Source organism: Taudactylus pleione, unplaced genomic scaffold, assembly GCF_031769625.1.
Source record: "Taudactylus pleione unplaced genomic scaffold, aTauple2 ptg000268l, whole genome shotgun sequence".
Classification (NCBI taxonomy): Eukaryota; Metazoa; Chordata; class Amphibia; order Anura; family Myobatrachidae; genus Taudactylus; species Taudactylus pleione.
The window spans coordinates 1,617,303-1,636,815 of record NW_028284670.1 but is presented as its reverse complement, the minus strand read 5'-3'; the positions used below and the strand labels follow the sequence as shown (position 1 = coordinate 1,636,815).

Genomic DNA, 19,513 nt, shown 5'->3' with positions numbered 1-19,513 from the left:
TGTCACTATTACTATGCATAATTAATATCAGGGTTACTGCACACACGAGTCTTACATCTCCTCACAGGGACATACACATCTATCTTGTGGACTGGAAGGGACAAACTTGTGTGAACACACCATCATCTACTGTACATTACCAAAACCTGCATTCCTCCACCCCATGATCCATTACCCTTTTTAAAGCATATGGAGGCATAAACACAAAATCCATCCAAATATACATAGGAAAATAATTATTGTGTACAAACACCACCACAAAATAACTTTTAGAACTCTCAATCTCTTATTCTCAGTCAATCTGTAATTCTTAAGTACCAATTAAAATAATGGATCACATAGTAATATTGTAAAAATGAGTAGCATTTTGATTACTGTCTAATACAATGTTCACTTGTTTTGCTACGGGCACTTAACTCTTAGTAAATTCCCCATGATGTTTCTCATTTCTTGATTCCTCAAACTGTATATGATTGGGTTAAATAGTGGTGTTACCACAGTGTACAATAAAGAGCTCAACTTGTTCATGGTCAAGGAGTTTCCATTAGCTGGAACCAAGTAAATAGTGACCAAGGTTCCAAAGTACATGGTCACAACAGAGAGATGAGAGCTGCAAGTGGAGAAGGATTTCTTCCTGCCTTTTGTAGAGGAGATCCTGAGAATTGCTATAAATACACAGATGTAACTAACAACAACTAAGATAAATGGGATGACTATGATAGGGACAGCGATAATCATAACTTCTAACTGCAGTGCATATGGGAAAGAGCAGGAAAGTTCAACAAAAGGAGCAACATCACAGAAAAAATGGTTAATGACATTGGGTCCACAGAACTGAAGTTGACACAGGAAATAAAGAGTAATCTGGGTGAGCAGAAAGCCAAACAGCCAGCAATAGATAACCAAGGAACGCTGAAGTCTTATGTTCATGATGGTGCTATAACGCAGAGGGTTGCATATGGCCAGGTATCGGTCATAAGACATGATTGTGAGCAGGTGACATTCTGAACACCCAATAGCACAATAAAGATAAGACTGAGTTATACATCCAATGATAGTGATGGTGGCTCCTTCCAGCCATATGACACGTAGCATGTTAGGGATGATAACAGTCAGGAACACAATTTCATTAAGTGAAAATTGCTGGAGGAAGAAGTACATGGGAGAGTGTAGTTGTTGCCTTGTTGACACCAATACGATGATCATGGAATTTATGCTGAGTGTTATAATGTAAATAATCAGTAACAGTAGAAATAAAATTATGGCATTAAAACCATTTATTTGTGGGAATCCCAATAGTAAGAATTCTTTGACTGTTGTGTGATTATCTTTTCTCGTTGTGAGTTCTATGAAAAATAAACAGAATTTAATTTAGCCAGTATGAATTTATTTTACAATATAACTCTTATTCAGTCTTTGAGATATTTTGTCATATAACATAGAAACATTGAATTTGACAGCAGATAAGAACCACTTGGCCCATCTAATTTGCCCCATTTTTAAACATATTGTTATCTCAAACCTTATTGATCCTTACTACTTTTGAAGGATATATATATATATTCTATATATTCAGAATGTTCTTATATATTCTTCTAAACCATTTTTGTTTTAATTCATGTGTGTGCTACTTACATGTTTCTGTTTATGATCATGAATGAAATACAAGCAGAGTTATGAGCAATGACCATGAACGTATTATTAGGAGAAGCATCTGCAAATTACAAGTGAACCTAACAGTGCAGAGGAGCAGAAGGTTGTTTCAGGAGGGTAGCTGTAAATTACTGTATCACTTCTATTGCAGTGCTCCAACCTACCTTCATATCACATCAAATAATGTCTAACATTGCTGTAATTAAATAGTTCTTGGTTTAATCATCTTTAATGACTAAAAAAACTTTGTACTGTTTGGAATTTAATGACCCAGCTGCCTATGAAACATATTTGTTTCCACCATGTTCTATGTTCCTGTAAACTCAGATAAAAATAAATGAAAAAATACAGAGCTCCATCTCCTCTTGGTCATAGGTAGAGATGTGCCATATTATCTGATAAGTGCCACAAAATTTGTTTATTTGCAGATGATGTACTGCTACAGAAGCTCTTACTAATCCGGCATCAAGTTTACCATATGTACATGCAGTCTTAAAAGAATACTCTCTAGTCTCCTACTATAAATTAAATACCACCAAATCGGAGGAACTACCGAATAACTTCCCCCCCAAGTTTATTAACCCTGCTCAAAGTTACATATTCATATGTTTGGCAGGATAGAAGCCATAAATATCTGGGGATCCAGATTACACTGAGAGTAGCCAATTTAATTTCATGCAACTACCATCCTCTATTGTCCTCTATCTCCATGCTGTTAAAAGATTGGATGATGCAGGAGGTATTATGGATGGGGTGCATAGCTGCATTAAAAATTATCATTCTTCCTAAACTGCTCTATTTAGGACAATTCCTGTTCTGGTTCTGAAATGTTTGTTGAATAAATTCAATGCAGTATGTATAAAATATGTTTGGAAAGCTAAAAAACCTAGATTGGCTAGGAGAGTATTGTCGTGGTGGGTTAGCATTCCCAGATTAACAATTTTACCAATTAGCATGTTTATTGACTCAGGTAGGAGAGTAGTTTGCTTTGGAAGATCCTAAAACATGGGTCCTTTTGGAAAAGATGTTGGTTTCTCCACTCCCCTTAACAGATCTACTATGGTTACCCCAATCTATCAAACCACAACGGTCCACCAGTTTGGTGGCTGTTTTGTCCACATGTAAAGCATGGCATGAGGTAGTTTCCAAGCTGGAGGATGTTACTTGACCTGCTACTAACCTTTCCCTAGAAGGAGAAGCTTCCTTTAATCCTAATTTACAATTTGATAATTGGAAAACTCTGGGAGCGGCTTCTCTACATGAGATGACATTTGAAGGCACTTTGCATTCCTTTTCTCAGATCCAAGAGATGTTTTCTATATCAGCTAAAAAAATGTATAAATATCTCCAATTGCACCACTGGTTGTTCAATTCTACACACGCTCCCCATTCAGTGTTTATTGTCCCTAGATATTTATATGATAGAGTTGTGAAAGTTTCGTATAGGGGTGTATAACTTGGTGGTATAATAATTAATATTATTATTATTGAGCAAAAACCCCCTAAGTTCTCATCTTTGGTGAAATGGGAAATTTATTTATCTTGTTTGCTTACTGAAGAAGATTGGAATTCAGTGTTTAGCACATGTTTTCATTTATCTAAATGTATTTCTCATGTTGAACAATTCTATAAACTTCTTCATTGACTGTATTTAACTCCAGAGAAATTACATGTGATATGGCCATCAATTTTGAATCAATGTTGGCACCATTGTGGTTAAATAGGTACTTTATTACATATGTTTTGGTCTTGTCCTGCTTTATTTTCACTATTAATATTGGTATTTGACCTTTATTTCCAAGATTTTAAATATTTCTATATCCCCAAATTCTTTACTAGCTATTTTTCATAGATATCACGGGGATCTTACTAATAATGACCAAAATATAAAGGGCCATATACTTATAACGACCAAGTTACTTATTGCCCAACATTGGCGTTCGGATTTTGTTGAAAAATAGAAATACCATCGAATAGGTAGAGTAGTGCAGGTCTGATTCCCAGAGAACCGACAATAACCAAATTTAGGGGTTCTGAGTTAAACCAAGTTCAGGTCCAGATCTTCCTGCAGTTTGTAACTCAGAATTAAAAACTGAATATGGATTTTAGATTGCATGCTAACACGTCAAAATGTCCTTATTTTAGCTGTTTTTTCTATTTAAAAATAAATAAAGTACATTTCCAAAACCAAAACCAAGACACAAAGATGAATCTGCATCCAAAACCAAAACCAAAGCACGGGGGTTGGTGCACATCTCTAGTTATAGGTTATATTCAATAGTGACAGTAAGTCCCAGGCTGCACAGCATAGAGCTGATGCCTCCAAAAATCAGCATGATGATTCTCTCAGTGGTTTCCCGACACTCTCTGCAAAGCAGTGTGGGATCTTCCAGACCTACAGTAACTCGGGCTGTGCAAGTAAGAAGATTGAGGAGCATGGAGTTGCACATTTGTCATCTCAGTGGTTCCAGTTTAATGATTCCAGTATGTTCCAGTATTTCAGTCATTTTTCAATTAATATGTATTAAATCTATGACTGACAATGTTACATGGAATGCACATGACAAGATTCAATATTATACTGTATGGTTATTCATGTATACAGCATACCTGCATCCAGTATATAAAGCAAAGCAAACTGCTCCTATTGTATGAATCTTTACATAGAAAGTAAGAATAACAGAACCATGACAGGGATGGGGAAATACACCAAATATATGAAACAAGAGACATTGTTATAAGCAGTAAAGGATAAATAATAATAAAAATAATAATAATAATAAAAATAATAATAATAATAAAAATAATAATAATAATAAAAATAATAATAATAAAAATAATAATAATAATAATAATAATAAGTATCGCATTCGTATATACAGTTATGCAAACTCAGCACTTTTGAAAATCGTGTCCTTTGTGAATCAAAAGAGTTTTGCTTCATTCATGTAAAGGTGAAGAGACAGTATTATGCATTTGGTGTATTTGCAATAAGAGCAGTGTTAGACATTGTGTCTTTTTCAGGGACCTAATAACTGGGCCTCTCACCCACAAAGGCGTCCTAGAGGACTTTTATGGAGAAGCTTTAGATCGCACTACAGTATTATCAATGTACTGTTTATACTGTATACCCAGCCCAGGTATATCTGATAAATGGGGCCGCATTTACTAAGTGGCTCTTTTCAGTTCCCCTGCATATTTGGTGGCTTTGGATGCTGGATTGTTGACCTTTTAAAATATAAAAATGCAGCATTTTTGAATAGTGCCTGAGAGTAAATTTAGCCCATGGAGGGCTTCGAGTCACTTCGAAATTCAGATTTAAAATACAGATTTTTGTTTTGGATTCCATGTAAACAGGTCCAAGTTACATGATTTTAGCTGTTATTATTGTTTTTTTATCGATTTTAAAGAAATTCAAAACCGAACCTAAACCAGATTCGAACCAAAACACTTCAGGGTGGTTTTGCCACAACCAAAGCTAAAACACGATGATGAATTTGAACCAAAACACAGGGGTCCACACACATCTCTAACGGAAACCTTGTGGCACTGTTTGATCACCACCATCTCTGTTTTACAGATTTTTTAAACTATAATTTTCCTCACCATGTAAAACCATTGTTCTATTAGTTTTGTTTGAAGATTCTTAAACAATCCTGTAGTCATTAATGAATATTTCTGAGAGATTTTTTTAAATTGTTATGTTTTCATTAATGGCAGTACCCCATGTAACATTGATTTTGGTCCTTAATCCACACAAATTCATTGTATGCAGGCTCCATATTAATAGGCTTAAGTTCCTAAGGGTATAGCTTGTACAGGATAAGAGGCCATTATTTATAAATGAAGAAGCCGTGTGGAGATCCCTGTGTATTATATGTATCACTGAACGCTGTGGGATTTGTCTGTTTATCTAAATCAAAGAAACTGTCCAGGGACAAATATGTTTCTCTGGGAAAAAAATACTTTTGCGTTCCTGTGCATTAACCATTTAACCATTAGTAACTATTAGAAATGTAGTTGGGTTATTTCACATTTATAGATATATTTTAACCTCTACTCAGATGCAGTGCACCCACCATTGGAGTAAGGGGTATATATGTAAAAGGGCAATAATTTTAAATGCAAAACTTTCCTGGGTTTTAATCTTGCTTCCAAAATTGTCAGAAAGCAAATTCAAAAGGACAATGCTTTTGAGACCCCATGTTGAATGCATAATCCTTTTACATTTTGGTCTTAAATATACTGCAAAGTGGCAACATTTACAAGTCACTTCTTAGTAAATAAAGCCTTGTGATACCAACATTGAGGCTATTGACACTGTTGCTTTATCCTCTCTGCTGGACTCGCTTCTTTCACCTATCCCTTCTCTCTCTTGTCCTGAACAAGCCACTTCCTTGTACAATGCCTCCCATACTTCTGCTTTTGACTCTGTTGCTCTGGCAATAACTACTCAACCTCGCAGAAGCACACCACAACCCTGGCATTCCAAATTCACAAGATACCTGCAGTGTTCAAGAATTGCTGAGTGCCAGTGGAGGAAAATGCACTCTATGGCAGACTTCCTCCATTTCAAATGTATTCTCTCATCCTACAGTGCTGCCCTGTCCCTCTCCAAACAATCATATTTCAAGAACCTCATCTACTCCCAGTCCTCAAACCCCAGGCATCTCTTTGCCACTTTCAACTCCCTCCTCTGCCCTTGTCCTCCTTGCCTCCCCTCCTCACTCTCTGCCCTTGACTTTTCCACCTACTTTACATCTAAAATTTACTCCATACGTGCGGACATCATATCCCATCAGACTCTCAGCACTCCTCCCCCTCCTTTCACTGACCACCCCTCCCATTCTGTCTCACCAACTCTGACATCCTTCTCCCCTGTTTCTGGAGAGGAAGTCATAGCCCTCATCCGGTCCTCCCCTCCTTCCACCTCCCCCCTTGACCCTATCCCTTCCCATCTCCTCTGTTACCTGTCTCCCTCTGCCTGTTCCCATCTTGCCCACCTCCTCAATCTCTCCCTATCATCTGGCACTGTCCCTTCTGCATTCAAACATGCCCTTGTCTCCCCCATTCTTAAAAAACCTACCCTGGATCCTAACATACTCTCCAACTACCGACCCATCTCTCTCCTCCCTTTTGCTTGCAAACTCCTTGAGCATATTGTTCACAACCGCCTTTCCACCTTTCTTTCTTCCCATGCCCTCCTTGACTCATTTCAATCTGGCTTCCGTTCTCTCCACTCCACTGAAACTGCCCTCATGAAAGTCAGCAAATACAGCATTGCTGCCAAATCCAAGGGCTGCTACTCTCTGCTTATTCTCCTTGACCTCTCTGCTGCATTTGACACTGTAGACCACCCTATCCTCCTGCAAATCCTTCACTCTCTTGGTTTCCATCCCATTGCCCTCTCCGGACTGTCCTGATACCTCTCTGATCATTCCTTCTCTGTCTCCTCTCAGGGCTCCTCTTCCCCCCCACTTCCACTAACAGTAGGAGTTCCCCAAGGTTCTTTTCTTGGACCTCTCCTTTTCTCCCTAAATACATCCTCTCTAAGTGAACTCATTAACTCTTTTGACCTCCAATATCATCTCTATGCTGATGATACTCAAATTTACCTTTCTACCCCTGACCTCTCCCTCTTGCTTCTTACCCGTATCTCCAACTGTCTCTCTGCTATCTCTTCATGGATGTCCCAGTGCTTTCTTAAACTTAACATATCTAAGACTGAGCTGATCATCTTCCCACCCTCTTCCATTATCTCACTTCCCACAATTTCTTTATCTATTGATGGCACAACTATCTCCTCTATCCCCAAAGTGCACTTGGAGATATGGAGTTATTCTAGACTCCTCCCTCTACTTTAATCCACACTTTCAGCACCTCTCGCAGTCCTGCCGCTTCCAACTAAAACATATTTCCAGGATTAGACCTTTCCTCACCCAGCATACAACTAAAACCCTCATCCACTCACTGGTTATCTCCAGATTTGACTACTGTAATCTTCTACTAGCTGGCCTCCCAGTCTCCCACTTCTCTCCAATACAAATGGTCCTCAATGCTGCTGCTCAGCCAGAGCTGGCTCTAACCAATTTGGTGCCCTAGGCAAGATTTTGGATGGTGCCCCCTAGCAGATAATCCCACCACACTACACTCTAAAGACACTCTCCCCCACCTCTTCTTATATGATACCCAGTTTTCACTTACCTCTTAGGTGTTTCTTCCTTTTCTCTTCTTTCTTTCTTTAGGAGTCTGGTAGAGGACATAAAATTGTGATTCATTTGCCCCCATTTTTACATATTTATTACATATCTATCTATCTCTCCATGTACACACACACAAACACACATATAACATATATACAACACACACACTGATCCAGTTGTAGCCCACCTCACAGCACCATATACTACCCTTCACTGTCCACCTCACAGAACAGCACCCCCTTTCAACACCGCAGCCCTGGCCTCATACAGAACCCCCTTTCCCAGCTCAGAAGCCCTGGCCTCATCCAGCACCCCCTTTCCCAGCACAGAAGCCATGGCCTCATCCAGCACCCCCTTTCCCAGCACAGCAGCCCTGGCCTCATCCAGCACCCCCTTTCCCAGCACAGAAGCCCTGGCCTCATCCATCACCCCCTTTCCCAGCACAGCAGCCCTGGCCTCATCCAGCACCCCCTTTCCCAGCACAGCAGCCCTGGCCTCATCCAGCACCCCCTTTCCCAGCACAGCAGCCCTGGCCTCATCCAGCACCCCCTTTCCCAGCACAGCAGCCCTGGCCTCATCCAGCACCCCCTTTTCCAGCACAGCAGCCCTGGCCTCAACCAGCACCCCCTTTCCCAGCACAGCAACCCTGGCCTCAACCAGCACCCCCTTTCCCAGCACAGCAGCCCTGGCCTCATCCAGCACCCTTTTCCCAGCACAGCAGCCCTGGCCTCATCCAGCACCCCTTATCTAGCAGTCAGAACCCCTCATTCAGCATGGTAGTCGATAGATCCCTTTCAGTATTTGTACCCTGATGTAATCAGTTACTGTCCAAAGTAATTTCCTACTATCCACGTGGGCATAATGGGGCAATATAAACCTGTGGCAAGCAAACCCCATACATTGCGGAATGTTTGTGCATGGAACTTCTGCCCTCACTGCATGTCACTTCCAGGTACAAATATTGAAGGGGATGTATACACTACCCCACTACCCATTCAGCACAGCACCCCATGTGCTCATTAATTATGCACCCCTTTCCCAGCACAGCACCCATCAGTCATCCAGCACAGTCAGCACCCCTGGCCAGGCTGGCCTCTATGCACCCCTTTCCCAGCATAGTTAACATCTCTCAGTTATCCAGTAGCGCCCCTCAACCAGCTGAGAGCTCAGTTGACTTACTTAGTGCCCCATTATCAATGACGCATTACACCTTTAGCGCTCACTAAAAGGGTTAGGTCATTCTTTCTGTATTTACCAAACAGCGATAATCTAAGATTACTGCTGTTTGTCACAGCATAGTTCCCACCACCTTTAGATGGTGAGAGCAATGCGGTCCCCTTTGCCGGCAATGGGTATCCAGTGCTGTCTTTATGGCTTCCAGGCACTACCGGCTCTCCTCTGGGTTAAGTGGCATGCACATGTGCAGACAGACCGTCCCACATGCGCATTACACAGAAGCCCATAACTGGCAGCATTAGGCTGAGCGGAGGATGTGGCCAACAAGGAGGACTTTGCTGCAGCTCGCCGGAGGGGCATTTTCGTTTGTGTCACTGCCACTCTAAATAAAATAATGCTTCTGGTGTTTAGCTTTGTTAATAAATGGGGGCCCTTATGCCGGCTACACACTAGACATTATGTTGTCTGATCTGGCAGATTGGACAACAAATTGTCCGCAATGGCCAGTGTGTATCCGCTATGTCACTGAAGATAGCGCGCGCCTGCACATCGACAGCAACATCAGCCATTGGACCTGGATGCAGGTCCGTCGGGTGATATCATCAGCAGGAGCTATGCTGCGGAATGCATCATGGCCCTGCCATTGCTCTGACGCTCCCGGCAAAAGCAAGTGTGTATGCATTTGCCGATACTGGAACCCCTGCCGGGTCCTGCTGCTAGCAGTTTCGCAATGGGTACACATCATTAAGTGTGTACACAGTTCAGACTCACTCTCTTCAGGGCCAGGGAGGCAGTCGCACCCACCCCTGCTTGTTTTTCCAGCTTCTGGCCTGTCCCTGCTATACTTGGTGGGTGCTGGGCTATGGATGGAGAAGGAGCCATGAGATGTGAGGGGTGGCTGCTGTAGGGCATTCGCAGAATACCCTCCCATGTCCATTTTACTTGCTGCAGCTCAGTGGAGGAACTAGTGTGTGGTGGCCTCACACCACATTGGGTATCAGTAGCGCCATATAATGCAGAGTGCAATGCAGAGGAGTGTCACAGTGAGTGGCATATAATGCAGAGAGTGTCACAGTGAGCGCCATATGAATCAGAAAGTTGCAATGAGCGCCATAAAATGCACAGAGACATGCATTCAGCACCTTATAATGCACAGAGTGTCACAGTAAGCGGCATATAATACAGAGAGTGTTGCAGTGAGCGGCATATAATATAGAGTGTCGCAGTAAGCACCATATAATGCAGAGAGTGTCACAGTGAGCGGCATATAATGCAGAGAGTGTCGCAGTGAGCGGCATATAATATAGAGGGTCGCAGTGAGAGCCATATAATGCAGCGAGTGTCACAGTGAGTGGCATAAAATATATAGATAGTGTCGCAGTGAGAGCCATATAATGCAGAGAGTGTCACAGTGAGCGCCATATAATGCAGAGAGTGTCGCAGTGAGAGCCATATAATGCAGAGAGTCTCAGTGAGAGCCATATAATATAGAAAGTGTCGCAGTGAGAGCCATAAAATACAGAGTGTCACAGTGAGAGCCATATAATATAGAGAGTTGCAGTGAGCGCCTTATAATGCAGAGATCCGCAGTGAGAGCCATATAATATAGAGAGTCGCAGTGAGTGCCATATAATGCACAGAGACACACAGTGAGAGCCATATAATTTAGAGAGTGTTGCAGTGAGAGCCATATAATGCACAGAGACCCGCAGTGAGAGCCTTATAATATAGAGTGTCGCAGTGAGAGCCATATAATGCAGAGTGTCGCAGTGAGAGCCATATAATATAGAAAGTGTTGCAGTGAGAGCCATATAATATAGAGTGATGCAGTGAGAGCCATATAATGCAGAGTGTCGCAGTGAGAGCCATATAATATAGAGAGTGTCGCAGTGAGAGCAGTATAATAGAGTGTTGCAGTGAGAGCCATATAATATAGAGAGTCACAGTGAGCGCCATATAATGCACAGAGACCCGCAGTGAGAGCCATATAATGCAGAGTGTCGCAGTGAGAGCCATATAATGCAGAGTGTCACAGTGAGAGCCATATAATGCAGATTGTCTCAGTGAGAGCCATATAATATAGAAAGTGTCGCAGTGAGAGCCATATAATATAGAGAGTGTCACAGTGAGAGCCATATTATAAAGTGTCGCAGTGAGAGCCATATAATATAGAGAGTCACAGTGAGTGCCATATAATGCAGAGACCCGCAGTGAGAGCCATATAATATAGAAAGTGTCGCAGTGAGAGCCATATAATATAGTGCTGCAGTGAGAGCCATATAATAGAGTGTCGCAGTGAGAGCCTTATAATAGAGAGAGTTGCAGTGAGCGCCATATAATGCACAGAGACCCGCAGTGAGAGTCATATAATGCAGAGTGTCGCAGTGAGAGCCATATAATGCAGAGAGTGTCGCAGTGAGAGCCATGTAATATAGAGAGTCGAAGTGAGAGTCATATAATGTAGAGAGTGTCGCAGTGAGAGCCGTATAATATAGAGAGTGTAGCAGTGAGAGCCATATAATAGAGTGTCGCAGTGAGAGCCATATAATATAGAGTCGCAGTGAGAGTCATATAATATAGAGAGTGTCGCAGTGAGAGCCGTATAATATAGAGTGTAGCAGTGAGCGCTGTATAATATAGAGAGTGTCACAGTGAGCGCCGTATAATATAGAGTATCGCAGAGACCCGCAGTGAGTGCCATATAATACAGAAAACATCACTGACACTCATATAATTTATAGCACAGATAATATGAACAAACCACTCACATGCATATAGCATTAATACTGCCCCCAATCCCCACACTACATTAATACCCCCCACTCACACACACTACATTAATACACCCCCCCACACTCACACACTACATTAATACACCCCCCCACTAACACACTACTACTACATTAATACACCCCCACCACAGACAGTAAAACACACTCCAACCTCCCTCCCCCAGGAAACAAAAAACAATACACCTCTTCCCATTGCATGCAGATACCACCCCTTAGACTGGCACTTACCTGTCCTGGAAGAGGATGTGTGGTCCCTGCTGGGACTGGCCTCCATGGCACATGATGACAGTCACAGGAGAGGAGAGGCTGTGACAGAGAGGGCTAGTCTGCAGGAAGGGGCAGGGACCCGGGGTTAGGGGGCGGAGTCTCAGGCAGGGAAAGGACTGTAGGAATGTGGAACAGATGAAGAGGGGGCGGGGACTCTGGGGGCGGGGCTGGGTCTCAGGCAGTCTAGTGACAGGCTGGTCATACAGTGATGGTAAGAGAAGCCCCGTCTCCTCCTCCCTTGGTACGACCCCCTGCCAGCCACAGGCAGTGCAGAGAGAGTACTGTAATAATGAGTCAGTGTGACTCATTATTACTACTGCTGGGCTGCCGAGCAGCGGGATGCCCCTAAAGCATTGCAAATGCCCTAGGCATTTGCCTGCTATGCCTATGCCTAGGGCCGGCTCTGTGCTCAGCTCATCTTCCTCTCCAGACATTCTACTTCTGCCTCCCCTCTCCTTCAAGCCCTACACTGACTCCCCTTTCCCTTCAGATGCCAATTCAAGGTTCTTACACTCACCTACAAAGCCCTCACCAAAGCCTCTACCACATACATTTCTGACCTTCTCTCCCTTCATACTCCCGCCCGTCCACTTCGCTCAACAAATGCATGCTGCCTCTCTTGCCAACTGATTACTTCCTCCCACTCCCGCCTCCAAGATTTTGTCCATGCTCCTCCCTACCTTTGGAACTCTCTCCCTCTCCCTATCAGACTCTCCACCTCTCTACAAATCTTCAAACGGGCTCTCAAGACGCACTACTTCATCAAAGCCTTCCAGCTCTCATCCTAACCCACCTTATGCTCTTTCCTCCCTATCTTCCCCTTCTGTGTCACGCCTGTCTATCTGTCCCTCCCCTTTAGAATGTAAGCTCTCATGAGCAGGGACCTCTTCCCTCATGTGCTTCTCCTTACACTTTCTTCTACTCCTTACTCCTTATAAGGGCACCTAACATGTATCTGCCAACTCCCTTCTGCTTATTGTGAGTATTTTAATCACTATTGCAGCAATGTATATAATATCCTTCACTGTACTGTAAGTTACTTGTTTGTTTATTGGGTTTTTTTGTTCACTTATTAGTTTTATGTACTATATAAAGGCGTTGCGGAACACTTGTGGTGCCATATAAATAAAGGATAATAATAATAATAAACTATCAAACATGGAGGTTTAAGTGCTAGTTGCTGGTTTGATAGGGGGGCACAAGGTGTTGTGGGTGGGACCACCATGAATATCTCACTGGGAGCTTTAGTCATTTATCTCTCTGTCCTCGCCCACAGGTCACTTCCTCTGAACAGCTACTGAATTGATATGAGGGCACAGGTTTGCATGTACCAGACCTGCCTCTCTCTCAGAGGGCACAGGTTTGCATGTACCAGACCTGCCTCTCTCTCAGAGGGCTCTAGTCTCTCCTCTCTCTTACTTCACCCCCAGATTGTTTTCTCTGTTCTCCTCCTCCCCTTATTCCATTGGCTGGGACATTTACAAATTAGAAGAGAAAACGTTCCCCACCTGTGTCTCTGCCCCCTCTCCATTAATTGTGCCTCTTCCTCCTTTAATTATCTGTGCCCCTCCCCCTTCCATTTTCTATTTATATGCTTCAATACATTATCTGTCCTCCATCCCACTTCCATTATCTGTGCCTCTACACCCTAAACTTTATATCCCTCTTCCTCATATATACTGCTCTCCCCTTGCACATCTGTGCACCTGTCCCCTCCTTGTCTATGCTGCTAAAATCCCTCCCCACCACAATCTGTGCCTCCCAATTTATAATTTGGCCTGCCAAACAGAGATAAGATCATGTTCAACCAAACTAAAGTATGTCAATAAGCACAATTTACTTTCAATAAATCATTTTATGTTTTTTTCCCTTTTCAAAGAATTAAAAACATATTTTAAATATCTTTTTTTATTAAATAATGTTTTACTTTTTAAAGTTTTTTAAGTAATTTTTTTTTTTAACTTTATATGTATGTGTGGATGTCTAAATGGCATATGGTGCACATCTGTACTTTTGGGAGCCATCATAATACTTCTTTGCTCCAGGCTATATACAGTACATTCACTGGGTTGGTAGGATGGGGGGAGTTGAGACCAGCCTATTTCATTTGTACTGGGCTCACAACATCTGATGGCAGCCCTGAAAGTGGTGCCTTAGGGGGTGGGTATCCAAACTAATTCCCAAATGTGGAAGCAATATCTGCATCAGCATTCAGAATTGGAATTACAGTTTGGAAAACTTGAGTCCTTTAATACAGCTTGAGTTTCTTACCACTTTAAGAGGGAGCTAAAATCAATTCGGAATAATTTTCAGAAATTTTTCAAAGTCCATTAGTGAAAATCTAACAGAAATGTTAAACCCTAGTCAATAGATCTGGTAGGTTACTAGTTCATAAACTTTGTGCAAGCAAGACAGAAATACAATAAAATATATTTCATCTCCAGAGGATAACAAGCTGCACAATATTGCTAAGATAACCAACACTATTGCTAGCTATTACACCAAGTTATATAATTTACACCATGATGGTGATATGTTTCAGAGGTCTCTAAATCCTCTTATTTACAGAATCTCAGACTCCAACTTGAAAGAGAATCCATTGTTTAATGCCCCATCACCAGAGTAAGGGGTCTATTTACTAAGCAGTGTTAGGAAACAGAGTAAAAAGTGATAAGGTGCCAGCCAATCAGCTCCCAACTGTCATTTTTCAAACACAGCCTGTGAGATGGCAGTTAGGAGCTGAATGGACTCCTAACTGTGCCCCCCAAAAAGATGAGAGTTATTTTCTTCTCTATTCCCCCCTTGTGATTATAGTATATATACTCTCAGGGGAGCACCCCCACATGAGACAGTGGTATCTGAGGATACAATATTGATCTGTAATAGTGGGTTTAAGATTACATTGCTTGCTACCCACCTACTCTATTTACCATCCTCTATCCACTGGTGCTCGGGTTCCCCTATTTTTCCCCTTCCTTTACAATTTAGAATCAACAATCAGCCCTTATTGTCAGCTGTTAGATCAAGTTGTGTTGGTATGATTATTTAGACAGCAATCATTATGTGTAAAGGTTTTTTATTCTTGTCAGATGTCATTGGCTACTGGCCAGTCATACACCATCATGTACTCAAATGCTGCTGGTATATGTTTGTTTAATACTAAAATAGTGAATACCATGTAGGTTTAAATGTTTCTGATATAGCTTGAATACTGGTTGATGTAAAATAGCTATTTAAAATTAATTGTGGATTTTTAATTACACAATAATCACACTCTATTACGCGATTCACTGTCAGTGGTCTGCTGTGTTTAAAGGCAGTTTCTCTCTGCAAGAAATATATGGAATGCAGATTTCCCTCTGATGGACTAGTATAGTCTTTACTTAAATATGACTAATCCGCTATAGTAACTCACAATTCAGTCTACACGTTAGTTATCGCAGGAAAGACAGTTACTCATTTTTCATTGATTTTAACAATTAGCGGTTAGCGTTGTTACTGGTTTGCATCGCAAATTCTTTATCCTGATGCTACTAATACACAGATATACATTTTCACTTTTATCTTCACTTTGTATTAGTATTTAGGAATCATGTAAGGTACGGAGAGCACTCGAGCCAATGTACGTTTCACTTGGTGCTTTTTTAAGGCAAACAGATTGCAGAGAAGACCGGGACTTTTAAACCAACTGTGGGTGAAGTGTCTAAAATCCTCCTCTTTTGTTTAACTCATTCAGGGAATGAATATACTCGTATTAGGTGTTATATGTGGATGTATTGTTATTAATCAGACCACATTATTGGTTGTTTCATGATGATCACATTATTGTGATAGTTATGTTATATAATAATCACATTGTAAATAATGAGAATATTATCTATTAACTGATATTATAATTTTTTCAATAGTTTATCATGATATGGATGATTTAATTGTTTATAACAGAATCCTATTACACATGATTATACTATAGGTATGTAGAATTAGATACACGTAATTTCTATATTTGTAGGAAACACCTATAGTGTCCTTTTAACATAGCTATATTTTAAAAAATCTCTATGTTCTTCATATTACAAAAAATTATATCATGAATGTATCAAATCAAGTATATACAATTCCTTTAAATATTTAATGTCTGCACATAGTGCCCTGTAAATATGGTGATATTCATAATAGTATGTTCCCAATTAATTGTGTTTTGATAAGATAGTAAATTATTAGGGACTTTGTTGATAATATTAATTATTTAAATCCCTGTGAAATAGTGAATTGTGAGGGACCTTGTTATGATTGTAAGGGACCTTGTTAATAATGTTAATTATATTAATCCCTATTAGATAGTGAATTTTGAGGGACATTGTTGACAATACTAATTGTTTAGATCTCTATGAGGATCTCAACCTACAGAGATTTATAGTTAATACACATATTTATCACATACAGTTGGTTATACTATATAATTGGATAGTCAATATATCCTTCCTTCTTATTAGTTATTTTCTGATCTTATAGCAAGATCTCATTGTTGATAAATATTTTGAGCCCTCTATACCTCATTATAATGTGTTATCGCCCATTTGTTAGTATTATTTGGTGCTTATCTATTATTATCTCCCTCTTGTGTGCAATACTATATAATTTGGTACTTCTCTATTTAATTGTTATATCGATTGTGAGACTATATATCTATATATGTTATCCTTTTATTATGTAGTCTATACTCTAAATTGGTCCTTAAATAGTGATTATGAACTTTTATAATTTATATGTGTTATAATATCAGTTATTATAGTGAGGTGATATTGTGTGATTTCATTATTTATATATAATGTTGATTCCCATTCCATTAATATATCATAGCTGTAAGTAAATAATTCTACTAAATGTGCAGTGATATAATTGTAAATAGTATATAACCTTACTAGTAATTATAGTATTCAAAGTGTATATTTTATCATTAATGAATAAATCTATGAATTTAATTTAACCTTTGTAACTCAAATATTTACAAGTAAACTTATACACATAATATCTTAGCATTAAGTGACTTGATTGTTGGTATACATGCAAAAAAATATATACCATTGTGTGACCACTAAATATAGTGATACTGACAACAATTAATTTTAGTTGTGTATTAAATTTCTATCAATCAATTGATTATGTAAATAACTCTAAATATATATTATTTTGAGTTAATTGTAAAAATAATATTGTTTTATTTATATAATTTGTGAGTGAGACTATTAATTTCATATAATTAATTTTACTCTTATTATATTTGATACATGCTATTGTTTTATAATATTTATATTTCGTTCACCATTATTGGACTATCCTGTTTGATCTCTTGGTTCTAACATAGGGATTTCAAGTTATTATTGCACTTTCGCATAGGAATACAGGACCTCATTCAGAGTCGGTCGTTGCGGCCGCACGGTCGTATGGGAAAAGGAGCCGGATATGCAAATGATGCACTCACATGTTGCGTCCTTAAAATCGGATCGTTAGCTGGCCGACCAAGGGGAGGAAGTGGCCGGAAGACAAAAAACACGCCCCCTTCTCATACGCATTACACGTCATCTCCGGGCATATAAGAATTAATCGAGACCATCGGGAACCATCGAAACTGGTCATAGAACTTAGGGTTGACCATACACTCTATTAAGCACTACGATCAGGTCAGTGTACAAACCACCCATGTCACATGTGCCATGACACTACTTTGTTAATTATGCACTCCCATAAAACGCCGTTCACATAATTAGGCTCGCCTGCGTTCGGTTCTCCACTCCCCTGTTTTCAAGCACCTTACCCTGTTACAACCCACAAACGCCTCATTCTGTCACTCAAACTACCAACCTGGCTGTGTTCAAGAATAGATACATTTCTGATTGTAGCAGCTAGTTTGCGCACGCGCATTGTGAACTTTACGCATGCGCAGTTCAGCGAACATCAGTGGCGTACGACCGTGTGGCCGCAATGACCGACTCTGAATGAGGTCCACAGTGTATTCGTTGTTCTCATTTAGGCCATGAAGAGTTATGCTATTCATCTGAAAGATCATTCATGTTTCTCTCTTCCAAAATTATTTTGTTAAATCCCCACCTCTTATTCCTAGATGGATTTTTTCCATTCCAAATGCTTTCAGGTTTCTGGGGTCTCCCTTGTGTTCTTTAAAGTCATATCAAGTATTTTTCATGGATACTGTATGTAAATGAATTATACTTGACTCCTTATTAATCAGATTAAGATAGATTACCAAATATCCTACAAATTAAGTGTTAATCTCTTATAGGAATACTAATAATAAGAAACGTAAGGGCACTCTTCCCTAGTGGAACATTTTAAACACTATTCACAATCTATATGCACCACTATCATTTTAATATTTTGCAGCTTTCCAATTATTTATTTTAAGAAATATTATCATTAAAAGTTATGTTTTATGTTAATACATCAATACATTGGACAGATATATTATATTTGTATGCTATTAGGGGATTAGTGCACTAAAAAAGCAAAGCCCTTTTCTTTAATTTTCTTTTTGTCTTTCAAGCAACCAATGCTACCATTGGATGAAGGTCTAATCAGGTGATGTAGACTGTCATGGCTGTGTTCATGACGGTAACCGCAGGAACCAAATCATGGAGCAATACATGGATATCCTAAAAGACCAGAGGAATAATCCTCAGCACGTCACCCACCGCCACACCTGGCATCTGACTGCCCGGGAGGTCAGGGGAAGCTGGTGATGAGGTGAGTAATGTTCTAGCCTTGTCTGCAACCTAACACATACACTGCAGGTTAGAAGAGTAATAGATCAGCACCCACTGGTCTGTGACAGGTGGAGATAAGCTCTCATAGTACCTAAAAGGTATATGACTTAACTGAATTAATATTGAAAACATGCCAGGAGTTTTTCTCCTTCTTTAGACATCGAGAAGGCATTTGACTGTCTTTATTGGAAGTTTACAATGCAACCCTTTTGCATTTTAGTTTTATTGATTAGGTATTAAAAACAATTTCCACCCTTTACATTAGCCCCTCAGCTAGATTCTTTAACTGTATTTTTGTCAAGTTTCCTTGTACCTACATTATCACAGATGGTACGAAAGATGTCACCCTTTCCCATTAATGTATTCATGTAAACATTAATGAAAGAATGATGTTTATTTGTAGAGATGTCTCTGGACGCCTTATTTGATGTTATCGATAAATATTGAAAAGCATCTGAATGCCATGAAGACAAAGGCTCTGTAATTTAATATGTCAGGTGATGTGATTCTTTGCCTCAAACACCCATTAAAAATTACAACTGAAAGTCTGATTATATCTTTTATCTTGATATTAATATCCCAAGTCATATCACTAATATCCAAGCAGGGGTGTTTCTAGAGAGGAGGGGGCCCATGTGCA

At 40.1% G+C, this 19,513-nt stretch overlaps 1 protein-coding gene across 1 annotated transcript; it reads right to left on the bottom strand.

The window, feature by feature from the left end:
- Positions 1-402: 402 nt before the first annotated feature.
- Positions 403-1,323, bottom strand: LOC148513832 (olfactory receptor 11A1-like). Its single transcript, XM_088481264.1, has one exon. It carries the CDS (start codon positions 1,204-1,206, stop codon positions 403-405), a length of 804 nt encoding a protein of 267 aa, XP_088337390.1. The 5' UTR covers positions 1,207-1,323.
- Positions 1,324-19,513: the final 18,190 nt, after the last annotated feature.

Coding starts and splice junctions, on each gene's coding strand:
- LOC148513832 (XM_088481264.1), bottom strand. CDS start 1,206: ATGATCATCGTATTGGTGTCAACAAGGCAACAACTACACTCTCCCATG.